This window comes from Pararge aegeria, chromosome 11, assembly GCF_905163445.1.
Source record: "Pararge aegeria chromosome 11, ilParAegt1.1, whole genome shotgun sequence".
In the NCBI taxonomy this organism is placed as follows: Eukaryota; Metazoa; Arthropoda; class Insecta; order Lepidoptera; family Nymphalidae; genus Pararge; species Pararge aegeria.
The window spans coordinates 6,404,987-6,419,694 of record NC_053190.1 but is presented as its reverse complement, the minus strand read 5'-3'; the positions used below and the strand labels follow the sequence as shown (position 1 = coordinate 6,419,694).

The 14,708-nt window shown below is 35.7% G+C and overlaps 1 protein-coding gene across 1 annotated transcript; it reads left to right on the top strand.

Moving 5' to 3' along the window:
- Positions 1–275: 275 nt before the first annotated feature.
- On the top strand, positions 276–14,387 carry LOC120627208 ((11Z)-hexadec-11-enoyl-CoA conjugase). The gene is made up of 7 exons (XM_039895081.1): positions 276–368; positions 4,358–4,534; positions 8,864–8,994; positions 10,061–10,266; positions 11,353–11,538; positions 12,037–12,143; positions 14,167–14,387. The coding sequence occupies exons 2-7, from the start codon at positions 4,366–4,368 to the stop codon at positions 14,361–14,363; spliced, it is 996 nt and encodes a 331-aa protein (XP_039751015.1). The 5' UTR covers positions 276–368; positions 4,358–4,365; the 3' UTR covers positions 14,364–14,387.
- The last annotated feature ends 321 nt before the right edge of the window (positions 14,388–14,708 follow it).

Here is a 14,708-nt window from a genome sequence, read left to right as displayed (position 1 = left end):
AACAATTTTAAAGAATACTGCTCTAAGCGATGGTACGACAGACTAAGATATTAACCCGAATGTAAACGTAGCCCCAAGTGGGCGGCCAAAAACAAGAAGTACTGTTGAAAAAAAATAATTAAAAACTAGACTTCCATCGAAATTAAGACTTCCTTATTTAAATATTTTAAATATTTAATTATACTAGCTATTAAAAAAATAGTCAAACAAAAAGAACAACGCAATAAGACTACAATTCAAGTATATCATGATAATAAATATGCAGTAGGGCGACATGCATAATTTGATGCCAGTCATTCTAACGCTGCCACAGTGTTCGTACGTCAGCAAGGCAGGTGGCAGTGGACACATTCATCGCGGCTGAAAAGGTAAGCCCATGTTTCAATAAAATTTGACGAGAAGTTGTAGTAGGTATGTATAAATTCGGTATGACCTGAATTTAATTGTCAGACTTAGTATATGCCTAGTATAAAGTAATCGATTTTTGAGTATCATCACTTTATTTCTTCGCAAATTATTCGTATTTTGAATATGGAAAACGAAATCCTGGAAATGTATGTAAATGCCCGCATTTTGAAGTTTACATACATGGCAATAAACATATCATATGGAATTTATATATCGAATTCGTAATTCGACCACAAGCTTTAGTGCTGACCTTCGGAATAATAACAATTATCATTCATATTTGATAACAAACATTTCATTCCAAACTATTTTGCATTGCTTTCAATATGTGCTTAATATGTGCGTGCAATATTGTCACAAATAAAATAAAAAATTCAAGTGCCAGCCAGAGTCGCGCCTGCGGGTTCCGTGGACACATTTAGTCCAATAATTAAATGATTTATAAACGAAAGTAAAATGTAGTAAACGTTAAAGAGATCTAATTTCAATAAATATAATTTAGTATATTATGTTCTGGGCCAGCGTGGTGTACTACGGCCTTATCCCTCCTCATTGTGGAAGGAGACCCGTGGAGTGGGAATGGGTTGATATAATCATGATGATAATATTACGTTATTGCGTCATTTGACCAGAATTTCTCACCAACCTAAACGCTTGCCTACCATTCAGTAAGACTGATACATTGTAATAGTTTATAAACCCAAGCATTTGCCAGAAATATAATAAAATATGGAAATATTTTTATGAAAGTTCATACATCTTTTTTTTTTTATTTATCAACCGATTAAAAGTATGTACTGTGTGTTTTATTTCCACTACAAGTTAGCCCTTGACTGCAATCTCACCTGGTGGTCAGTAATGATGCAATCTTAGATGATAACGGGTTAACCTGTTAGAGTTACGGCAGTTAAAGTAAACCCATACCCCTAATAGGTTTGTGCGCGACATAGTACCGGAACGCTAAATCACTTAGGGCCACGCCTTGGGATGGTAAGTGACGGCCGAAGCCTCCCAACAGACAAACATTTATGTTAGTATCTTCATTGGATCACCTAACGTTTAGTTTACAAGCATTTAGGTTTCTTATGTTGAACCCCGTTTCTTATTCACATGGAAGATGAAGCTACTAGAAGTTACCTATTGTCGTCAATTGAACCGTCTATTAACGGTCATTAGCCTGAATAAACGAGTACCTGCCTCTGTATAATATCGATGCAAAATGTAATTTACGATTTTTCTTTAGCAGTTTTACCTACTGCCTGTACGAAAAAAAGAGGCTACGAGTAGGAGAATAGTTATTTTGATAAAAGCAATCTATAAATATACATCTTACGTATAAAATTCTCGTGCTCAGGGCAGTCCTCCAAAAAGGCTGCACCGATACTTATGAATTTTTTTGGTAATCTATTTTTACAACCCCTACAAGATAATCCTGGTCCGACCCAATTTTTTTTTTATTTCTTGTACAAATTTATGTATACTAAGTTTATTTATGATTTAGCATCCAAAACTATTTTTGAACCAAAACAAGCGCGGACGAAGGCTACAGCTAATATATTTATGAAATGATGATAGCCTAGTGTTCTTTAGGGCTTTGGCCTCCCTTTAGGGGGAAAAACGGCACGCACCTCTAACTTTTAAGAGCTATATGTGTTTTAATTTTTAAGTAATGGCTAGATGATGAGGAAAAAGATAATCTGAACACCAGATTGGAAAATTTTAAACCTCTTATTTATTTAGATGGTCTGTTTATTGAGAGAGGGAAGTTTTATTAATTCATTTTACTTTGCTGAAACAGAAGTCAGCCTAAATTTGTATTAGTTATTTGAATTATTTTAATTATATAAATAGAACTGGTGAATCTCGTTTTTAATTCGATGAATCTTAAACGCATAAAATATATAAAAAAATAATTAAAATACAAAACAATTGATGAAATCTTTGAGGGCAAAATATTTCATATCTACATATTATACTTTATTTTGACGACCTCCTGGCGCAGTGGTAGAAAGGTGGGAGAATCCGAATTAGATCCCTAAATAGGTAGGGGTAATTCAGGGTTATAAAATTTCTGAATATCCTCTGATCTGTCTTGGTTGGAAAGACGAGCCCGCGTTGAAACCGAATATTGGAAAGCATATAATATAACTGTCGTGCTATTAGACTACATCATCGCTTACTGAAAGAGTTCAGTCAACGGTTAACTTGTAGTGATAAAAAAAATTATACCATGTGCCCATGTCGAGTGTCGCATTTGCGTATTTTGAATAGTTAGCTTTAAATTATTCCATTAACGATGACGAAAATTTAATATGCTGAGTTCAAGTTAATGTGGCCTTTATAAATCTTTACATTGTAATCCAGTGCCTTTAGTAGGAATAGTATTTTCACTCGAGTAAGCGATGGTTTAAAATGATGATTTATATGTAGTTTGTTTGAAGTTGAATCCACAATATCAGGATTCCGCTGAATTCCTTGTTATCGAATTAAGGACAAATAATAAAGGAGATCCAGCTTTGGCGCCAGGAGGGTTCACATAGTCGTGGTCAAGTATTTTATTAATGTACCTAAGTACTGTACTTAATTTTTTTTATTCTTTATTGTACACGTACGTAATGCCATCTTCTCTTAAGAACATCCAGAGAAGTATTATCATTCACGGAATGAGGCAGCCAATTTATATTCCATAACCGTGGTGAATGATTTGCCATAACAGCTAGATGACGCAAAACTCCGCTAGAGTGAAGGGGTGGGTTCAACAAGTGTGTAGTGCATAAACTAAGAATTTATAATTTAGTATAAACGGTATATACTCGTAGCATAAAATATTAACAAAGCAAAAACATAATTTTAAAGTAGGTTTAGTATACTCGTATAAGTTCAATTGCCAAACAATAAGTAATAAAATAATTCAGAGAACTAACAAAAATAACATTTAAGTTAAAACACACGCACTGGAATAATGAAAAAGTGACTACTTTCCATTTCTTGTAATTAGTGAATTTGCAGCAATAAGTTTTAAGAATACTTATAAAGGTACACTTATAAACACATTAAAGGTAGAAAGAGATTTATTATCAACGCATTACCGGACCACCCATATGCCAGCCCACTATGGCACGGGTCTCGCTCAAAATGAGATTTGTTTAGGCCGTAGACCACCAAGCTGGACAAGTGCAGATTGGTCGACTCTTAGGCATGCAGGTTTCCTCACGATGTTTTCATTCACCGTTAAAGCATGTGATATTTAGTTGCTCAAATAAAAAACGCACATAACTCTAAAAAGTTTGAGGTGAGAGAGAGATGGGACTCTGTTCCCCCGATAGGGAAGCTAAAGCCTTACCCACGCGGCTACCACAGCACTCCTCTGAGCATGAGAAAGGTTAACGCCGTAGTCCAACCACGTTGGCCACGACAAGGGCGTGTGGAGCCTTTTAAAAACATTCTGGAGAACTCGCTGGCTTGTAGGTTTTCTCACGATTAATACCTTCATCGCAAAAGGGCCCGATACCCAATTGCATGAAACGTCACGTATCGCTGAAAAGTTGCGCATGCGTCCCGGGGATTGAACTCAGACAAACAAAGAACTCAGAACTGTAGAATGAAACAGAACTGGAGGTTTTCAATTCATTTCAGTTTTTTGTTACCTGTTGTTTGTTACCTAAGAACTATTTCATTTATGAACCGATTTGGAAAATTCTTTTATTTTTGTTTGATAATGTACTTTCCAAGTGATCCCATTTTCATCAGGATTTATAGGAGGGCTCCTGGAAAAATCGAGGGAAATTTTCTGCTTTAATTTCGTAGACATTCATAGCAACCACAACAAATATACATCGACAAAAAAAATGGTTTACGAAAGACTGACTTAAAGCTTAAGTATTTTATTCCTGCCCACCTTGGGAAGTGCAAGAAAAAAAGATTTTATGTAATAACAGTATATATACAGTTTTAGGTATGTCCACCACAATGACCATTGAGCAAACTACGGTGCAGGCGTCAACGCTGAGCAAGTCACGTGAAGCAAATTGGCCAGCGGTGCTATTCTTCATACATATTCACCTTTTGTCAGTTTATGGCATATGGCTGCTATTCTTTGAAGCGAAGCTGTTGACTGTTTTATTCTGTAAGTACTGTGCTAATTATAACTATGTAGAACTTACTGTTTCCTACAGTTTCTACCGCGTTAACTAAATGTGGGTCCTTAACGCGGATGAAACCTTACAAACCGTAATGGAAAAAGATTACCTTTTACAAATATTGCTTTTTCTGATGCACTGATGTTACCCACTTTTTGAGGAGCTGGTAGTAACTTAACGTAACCTTACCATAAGCACCTTTGCTATCATGAGCTCTAATCGCTTTGAAGTCAAATCTTTACTCGTAAAAGTTCTTCATCATTATCACATCAACCCATTTCCGGCCCACTACAGAGCACTGGTCTCCTTTCCTTCCACAATGATAAGTAAAGGCCGTAGTCCACCACGCTGGCCTAGTGAGGATTGGTGGACTCAACACACCTGAAAACATTATGTTGAATTCTGAGGCATGCAGGTTTCCTCACGACCGTTTAAACAAGTGAAATTTTAATTACTTAAAACGCACATAAGTTAAAAAAGTTACAGGTGCGTGCTGGGATTCGAAAAGGGCCCACCGAAAGTGAAATCGAGCTTCTAAGTTCTACCCAATGCGCTATCACCGCTTTTCGTAAAAGTTACCTTGTATTAATAGAATAGAAGCAATAACGTTCATGAAATACCTACACACAGATCCTAAAATAAAATAAAGAGATCGAACATCGAAAGATCTCCGAATAACATATCAAGGGGATAAATAAAGTATAAGAAAAATCGCTTTGCAATCATATTAAAGTAATCGAATCGTAATTCATAAAATCCTTATTACTGGTGCCATCCGTAATCATCAGTTTAATAAACTGTCACACTGATGGCGAGCGACTAACTCGTATCCGTTAAGGAGATCCGTTCTTCATCGGTCGTCGGTTAATTGGCGCAGTGGGCAGTGACCCTGCTTGCTGATTCTAATGCCCTGAGTTCGATTCTCACAACTGGAAGATGTTTGTGTGGTGAACATGACTGTCTTTCAAGGTCTGGGTGTTTATCTTTTAAGTACTTTTGTATATTATTTAAGCCTAAATATTTAACAGTTTATATTTTATATTTGAGATTATTGTCCTAAAATATAAAAAGAATATACATATTAATATAAGGTACGAGACGTAATTACGGACGTCCTGTATAATTTCTTTTTCATTATCTCTAAAGCTTCGCGACCAAATAACATGCTGTAAGATTTTAAAATGTAACTTGCGTAAAGATTAATATTTAATAACTAAAGATGACGATTGAAAACACCTTTTAATGTTAAGATTATTTTCGCCTATGTGCGTGATTGTGGGTTATATTTTATAAAAGAGATAGGTATATTGATCGCGGATCAAGCAGCAAATTACCACATTTTAAAGTATTAATATTTTGAGACTAAAAATGACGTTGGAAAATAATATTTTAACTTTTTATTCTTTTGACATAAAATGCGTCATGTATAATGGCCTTTTTAGGTCTTATTTATAAGAGATAATAAATTTACTTAAGACGAGTAGATACTTCCGTAGGATATAGCCGACTGTCAATTTACTTTAAAAATGAATGCATAAAATGTTTACATAATAACACAAGTAAAAAGTTTTAACCACCTCCCTGGCAAAGTAGTGAGAACAGTGGTTTTATTCAGGTTCGATACCGGCAGGGGCATTTCGGTAATTCATAATTTCTAGTATAATTATAATTTCTAGTCTAGTAGGAGGCTTCGTCCGTATAGACGTGTCGCCGAGCGATTTAGCCTTCCGATACAATGACGCGTAAAAATTGCTAGTTATGGGTCTTAGACAGCATTACCACCAAGTAAGATTGAAGTCAATAAAACAGTGACAAATTAAAAAATTGACCTCATCTCTACAGCACGAGCTAACATGCGATGCCTATATTTTCCTACGTTAACAATTAAAATGGCCGGACCTTCGGGTTTATAATTAAGTAGTGTTCACTTGTTTTCAACGATTAATTTTCATTGCAACAATGACGTGTCTCACGACATCACATAACTTTTGAGCGGTGTTTTCTTTTACGATTTTGTCTATGCTTCCAGAGTGCCAAGTGTGACATTTTCCACGTAGGATTATTTCCATCGCCCGAAAGGTAACTACAATTTACCATATGTTATCGAAGAATACTGGAAAACCGTACTGTAACTAGAAAGCGCTGTTTCGAAAACTTATGGTATCATCATCAACATCACTTCAACCGATTGTCGTCCACTGCTGGACATAGGTCTGTTATAAGAAGTTCAAAAGTCCACCGTCCGCCGAGCCGCTGGGCTCCCAGCAACTATCAGGGCCACCAGGAACGATCTGTCGTTGGTCTTTACTTCCCATAGCAAAGTTATGCCAATCATGTGGGTTGGTGATCGCAGTGCTAGTCTCGTACCGATAGCGCTGTCAAGTTAGTTTAGTTTAGTAGTTACCAGTCATTTGATTTTGGACCAGAAGAAAATTAATGGTTAAAGCGCCATTGGTCGGTCGTCAGAGCCTCGTTGGTAAATCGGCAGGGTGCACCACGGGCAGGTGAGGTGGACGGTTGGGAAGGCTAACTGGTACTAGTCTCCCCCTCACACCCCAAAAATATCACAATTGGCATTCAGGGCCAGTCTGCTATTGCATTTGAGTCAAATGTAATGTTAAAATAATTAAATGTGAAAAACTAACAGTAATCTAAAAGTAGACACAACTTCTTACGTTAATATACCTAGTACATAGTACGTAGTACTACCGTAGTAAAGAATATGAGGCGCTGAAATCTTTCGCTGTCGATCTCTTGCTTCTTCGAGCCCTAAGGACTTCTTTGCAGAGCTTTCTGACGTACGCCACTCCAGTCACTATCGCTGTCTTAACCATTATATGTTCAGATGGTTAAAAAAAATCTCCCAGTCATCGTAAAGCGAAAAATCGGTTTAGCTCGAAATTCGATTAGCAATTCTGAATTCGATTTCAGAAATGCAATCAAATGAAACATTTTATTTTAAATTATTAGATATCTATAGATATACTTAAGGTAGGATAGACCGAGACGAAATGGGCTGCCGATGTGTATGTAAAATGTCGCTATTTTTAGACAGGGTGGTCAGATAAAAACTTTATGTGTATACCAGACAAAATTTATGTGTCTCTAAAAACGCATGATTATATCATAAATATTGTAATACCTATATACTATACACTTTTCTGGCAGTTGCCTCATACATTTGTGATAGATTTCAGAAACATCTTTTTGACGTAGTTACCGAATACCTTTACTTCGCTATCGAGCGACTGACAAACATAATTTCACATTTATAATGTGAAATTATGTTTGTCAGTCGCTTGTCAGTCAGAAGCAATAGAACAACGGATTGTTGTACTTGGTTTATAAATAAACAAGGAATAGAAAAATAATTAAAAAAAGTAACTATATAACCTTATTCAGAAATGCCTCTTTTATAGCTATTGAAATCATAATCATTGTAGGTTTATAAAAATATGCCTTAAGAGGAACGTGAGGCATGTTCTGGATTAAATTAGGGGTAGGTCACATTCTATTTTGAGTATTTGGACGAGAAAATCAAATCAAATCCGTCTGGAGTACAGTGATTGTTGAGTGGTGGTGAATAGGTCATGGTATTCTCTTTACTCGGTCTTGTGTTGTGAGTTGATCTTCAACGTTTTTTACTACTCAGCAGCTCCTAACAGAAGCCTAGCAAGCTGCCCATGTACCCCAAGGACTTCCGGAAGAGTTGCTGGGGATCTCAAGTAGACCTCACGTTGTTCTGTCACCCCCGTTTACTCCAGAATCTAGTGAATTATGTGCACAAGATGATCAAAGATCTCAATTCAATGGTCTGTGCTTTTTTTATTAGACCGACCACCTTCAGGTTTGGAAAGGCTTCCTGTATATCGACAGTTGAAAAGATTGGAAGAGGTGGACGGTACAGTTTTCCGTCACAAAGATACTTAACGATGACGATGATGATGAATTTCCCACTTCATATTCTAACGAAGCGGTGATAGCGCATTGCTTAGGAGCTTGATTTCAATTTCGGGGGGCCCGAGTTCGAATCCTAGCTCGCACCTTTGACTTTTCTGCTATGTGCGTTGTAAGCAATTAAAATATCACTTGCTTCAACGGTGAAGGAAAACATCGTGAGGAAATCGGCATGCCTGAGAGTTCTACATGATGTTCTCAAAGGTGTGTGGAGTCCTCAAATCCGCACTGGGCCAGCGTGGTGGACTACAGCCTTAACCCCTACTCATTGTGGGAGGAGACCCGTGCTCTATAGTGGGCCGGTAATTGGTTGATGTGATGATGATGATTCTAACGAAAGGCGTATTTTATGTTCCCAGTGGTTTTCCTGACATCAATCGCCACACTCGGAGTAACTATAGGCTCGCACAGGCTATGGGCTCACCAAACATACAAAGCCAGTACAGCTCTAAGGATAGCTCTAATGCTTTTTCAAACTTTAGCTGGGCACGTAAGTAAATTGAACTACGTTTTCCTACTCCTTACTATATTTGTTTGTCCTTTCTTCACACCTTAACTAAGCAACCAATTAACTTTATTTTCGGTATAGAGTTAAGTAGTTGGAAGACGGAGAGTTACAAAGGCTTTTTGTAACTCTCTGTCTCAGAAAAACAAATTGTTAAAAAAACGTAATAAACACTGTCGTAAAACGCGGGCAACCGCTAGTTTCTTTAACAAGTATCATTAATACTCGGCTGCGGCACACACACACACGCCTTTACATGTGTTTGTATAGGCGTGTAAACATGTGTTTGAATTTTTGTTTAAAAATTGCTTTAATTTTAGTCATATTCACCGGCCCAAACCCCATGTGCACAAAAATTTACAAATTATTCCCGGGATATATAAAAGAAAAAGAAAGTATATATAAGTAAACTTATTTAAAAAATCCTTAAAACATTATTCGCTGGAGAAAGCTTATTATAAAATAAACGACTTCCTAAATGAGAATATTTAATATTGACAATAATATGTCCGCCTCTCAATCTGGTTACAGCGCCCTCACAGGGTTCCATTTCAAATGTAAACATTACATTGACATTCTTTTTTGAAAATATATTAATTATGTAATCTATATGACATTGTAATGGACTTGTAATTGAATAAATAAATAAATATTTCAGATGCCTTAGTTCTATAACTTTGTTCTTTTTTATACCACTACAAGTTATTCATTGATTGAAATCTCACCTAAATGACGATGCAGTCTAAGATGGTAACCTGTTCTGGTGTATGGCAGTTTTATTAAACCCGTACCGGAACGCTAAATCGCTTGGCGGCACGTCATTGTCGGTCGGTTCTACCACAGTAAATATAAGCTCATATATTTACTGCTGTCCTAGTAGGTATGTTCTTTATTCTAATGATACTGAAAATTCGTTCGAAACGATATTTTTATTTAAACGTGTGCCTAATGTCTTATTTAAATACAAAAAATTATGTATGCAAGCGATGCCGCATTTAAAACAAATCGATCGCCTACTTATTTCTAAAATGTAAATTATTATTCGTTTCAGGGATCAATATACGACTGGGTTCAAAACCACAGGTTTCATCATGCTTATTTCAAAACTGACACCGACCCTTACGATATAAGAAAAGGCTTTCTTTACGCACACTTTACCACTAGGCTACAAAAACTGAGCGAATATCAAGAATCTTTGAAAAGTTCCATTGATATGACAGACATTGAAAAAGATTCGGTTGTTATGTTTCAAAAAAGGTAAGATGCTCACCACGTGTTCAATGTTATGAATATAAAACCTGAATCTTTAGGCATAAGGTCTGTGCATGATACCGTTCACAGTTATGGATGTATATATTGTTTGGTATCTCGCAAATGGCGTCGAAAGAGTGCCATCTAGGGACCACAGATGGCACTCTTTCGACGCCAGGCAAATCATAGTTAACTTTTACGCGATCGAATAGATGAAAAATCTCGCACTCGGTAAAGGTTTCGAGATCACAACAGCGGAAATTTCAAAACAAAATGTCACACCAAAAATTAAAAGAAAATGAGGCAAAAATATAATGAGAGTAAAATTCTAAAGCAGGAAGTCCCTTTAGTATTCGCATTATAAAATTATGTTCAATTTGGAACTCTTATCCATTGTTCATACAAAAGCAAGGTAGAACACTTTTTTGCGTTTACTGAGTAAAATAATTAACCGAGAGAAAGAAAAATAATTAAGTAAAGGAATCACCGTTCTATCCTCATCAATCAACTGAGAAAGACAATAAAGATGATGTAAAAAAAACTTAAGGACGCTTAACTTAGTTAAGGAAGTTTGTTTCTTTGAAAGAAAATTACATGAACTTTCCAAGAAGGGGCAGTTCTTAAGCCAATTTTTTACCGAATACGGAAGGATAATATGAAGTGAAACTATCTATGTACCACTTTAAGAATTAAAATAAATAAATAAAATGTATTTATTTCAGGCTTCAGGCTTAGAATATAAGTTTTTTTACTTCTTTTTAGTATTTTTGTAGCACAGTTTTAGTTTGATACTTTTTTTTTATTTCACCATTTCAATCAATCAAAGAAACGCTTTTAATATCTGCGGTACACTACGGTTGTACCTATATAACGAAACGAATCTTTGAAGTAGCCGACTCCTACCTTTCGTCCTGAACCGGCGCACGGCGGCTGATTTTAAAGCGAGGAAGCGACATACTTTGATCGAATATGCTTTTTAATTATAGATAATAAAGGGATTATTAACATTTATTTCAAATATATTTAAGGTTAATAGAAAAATATTACGAAATAAACTATTTATAATGATTAATTAATTCATTAACTTTTTAGGTTTTACTGGATTTTATATGGCATTCTATTTATTCTGCTGCCAATAAATGCGCCCCTTGAATATTGGAACGACTCCATATTGAGTGCTGTTTTCGTAATTGGCTTCGTCCGCTACGCTATTGTTCTTCACGCCTCGTGGCTGCTGGAAAGCGGAATGGGCATTTGGGGGCTCAAAGAAGGCGAAAAGTAAGACTTAATAACTAAGACACCGACCATAAAAATATCCACTAATACTCGATTTAAAATTTCAAATATCACTCAATATTATTCAATTGTGTTTATTTTTCATTTGATAACCAAATTTACCACATTTAAACGACGCAAAAAAACTGACAACCCTAAAAAAATATTGTTATGTCTTAAAATCGTTGTATGTGCATTATGAAGTGTGAGTGAATTATTGTTTTAATATTACCTAGGGCCATAAACTTTTTTCTATTGCCATAGTAATCCGTGACCTCGTTTGACCTTAAATGTAAACACAGCTGATGCTATGGATGTCACTGGGTATATTTTTAAAAACTTTGTAGTTATTTCTCTAAAACTTTTTTTTTAAATTTATTATTCAACCAATGTACTCAATTTTTGGCTTAGAGTTACATTGGCTACTTTTTATTCCACGAAAACAATCACACATACATAATGCTGGCAACAGCTAATAGTAACCAAATTTCACATTTCCAGGTACCCTCCAGATACAAATCTAGTGTTTATCTTCTCAAAAACTTACTGGCCAGAATACCATTATGTTTACCCTCGCGACTACAAGTCTGGAGAATATGGCACTTACGGTAAATTTTTATTTCCTTATCAATATTTTATGCAAATGGAAGGAGCACAGTAGTGACGAGTGGTAGCTTTTTTTAGGGAGCGTGGGAATTGTTCTACATTCGGGCAGGGTTTCCTCCTACAAATACTTGTCCCAAAATAAATGTTCGACAATCCAAAGTTTCTACTTTTAAACGGCTATGATACATACCGTTTACAAAGCAGACAACAAAACAATCTAATAACAATATCACACTACTCTACTTTCCGGGAATTTACTTGACTATACAACCTGTAACAGAATTACGAAATAATTTTGAAGGATGCATAAGTATATTTCATAATTAAAGTAAACCACCCTGTGAAGATATTAATTCAAAAGAAGCATATTTAATTTTCCAAAGGAATTAAAAACATTTTAAGTGTATACTAACGACAACCCTGTTGAAGATACCGATACGCGTATAGTACCTACGCTACGCGACGCGTACCTAATAAAGTGTAATTTCTTTCAATAAAACTATGGCAGTGGTTTACTCAAAACCGATTAGGTTTTCGGTTTCCCAGAAGTCTCAGAGACAGTACATAATGTACCTTTTAATATAGCCTGTGATGTATAATGTTTTCATTTACACTTTGTATAGTAATTCATCTATTTGGGAAAAGATTAAATATTTAGATTAAAATATTGAAAGAGAAACTAATTAAGCCCTGTATTCAAGGAATTCAATATCGATAAATCCTGTAGCTGTAGTGCCAATCGCTATTCATATCGCTAAATTTTTCTATTAGTATGACTCAAAGATTTTCTGTGTCCAATTCTTTTGTCAACCAGCCGCAAACTACTGACATTAGCCTGCTGGGATTTTGTTTGGCTAAAATTAATCCGAGTAAGTCCGAAACAAACTTTCTCAAATACAGTTAGTTAGTTGGTTGTTGTTAGTTATTTTGTTGATTTTCTAGTATGAGTACAATTTTATTATTTATGTGCTCATAATATTACACAATGTAACACAATACTTCTACTACTATTACTGCTACTATAACAACGCTGGGAATCCTCCAGATTTACCCATGAATGTGAATAAACAAACATTCCACGCAATATACTAAATATAATTCACCAGCTTATTTTATGCCTTTTATTCTAAAGACTGGAATAATTTAATGGACATGGACATATGAATAAATAAAAATCCTTTTGCTTGTTTAACGACACTTTTTCTTTCCTCGAAGAACAACCAAAATTATTATCGCTTTCTTACGAGAAGGGAGAAGACTCCAAGACCTAAAGTTTAAGCCATAGGTAAATAGTAATTCGGCTTTGTATGACTGCTAAGCATATCATTAAAACATGCGGAGCGTGTCAGCAAAATTCAGCCACGTCAAAGGAACTCGCGACGCAGCTACCGTGTCTTATATTAAGCGAACCACTTTAAATAACTCAAAATCCATTTAACCTTAACACATGAAATCAATCATAAATCTATGTTATCCGTGGCTTATGCCCGTTTTCACTAAACTTAGGAAACGCTTACATCGTATGCTTAAATGAAAGATGATGCGTTGAAAAAAAACGTTTCAACAACTCTTAGATGATGACTAACGACGTTATGCGCCATCTAAAGTTTCCACACCGATTTGGCGGCGTGTCATGTTTAGGAAACTCGTATACTGACATGTGCGAGATGAAAAAAGGATGGTTTTTTTTAACCTTCCTTGTGGCCAGAAACATTGACAAGTTAGGATGAGTTACCTAGTGAAATCGATTGGTGAAAGATACCTAAATGTGGCGGATTAGCGCAGTTTACAGCGACCCTGCTTCCGAGTCCAAGGCTGTGACTTTGGGGCTAGTTGGCGATGTGTGTATTGTTCTAGTATATTTATTTATTTATTATATTTACGTGTTCTTAACAGTCTCCTTTGATTAGGCGTTATTATACCTTGTTTGTCGTTAGTAGGCATCAATAGGCCTACTATCTGTATATGTACATGCACTGTACCGAAGGCATAATAAATACTCAAAGTATAATATTTATGTTTCAGGTTCTGGTTGTTCTACTGCTTTCATCCGTGTGTTTGCCGCTTTGGGCGAAGCAACGAATCTTTGCACTTTAGAGACGAAAACATTACAAAAGGCTCTCGCTGTGGCTGCCAAAACTAAGAAACCAGTAGCTTCGTGTATAGCAGAAGCTATTGATGGTCAGACCTTGGAAGATGATCACTTCTTAAAGTCTAAATGATAATTAAAAATATTAAGTTAATTATGTAAGATGTTTTATTCAATTTGAATTACTTTAAGTATACAGGTGATTATATTCTCAACTAGCGTCCGCACGGGTGCAATAAAGATACTAATCTTGGGCAGTTTGGTGTGTTTAATACAATTCCGTAGTACACTAATTTAAAGTCTCGACAAATTTTGGTCCGCTTTAGCCAGCACGTAAACGCACAAAAATATGTTTTTTACGAAATCAAATAAAAAATCTTTGAATTTCTTTGCTGACTGAATTAAAATCCCTTGCGTAATTTAAGAGATCTAAGAGTACAAACAAAAGTAGCGGCTTTGTTTTATACTATGTAAAAAA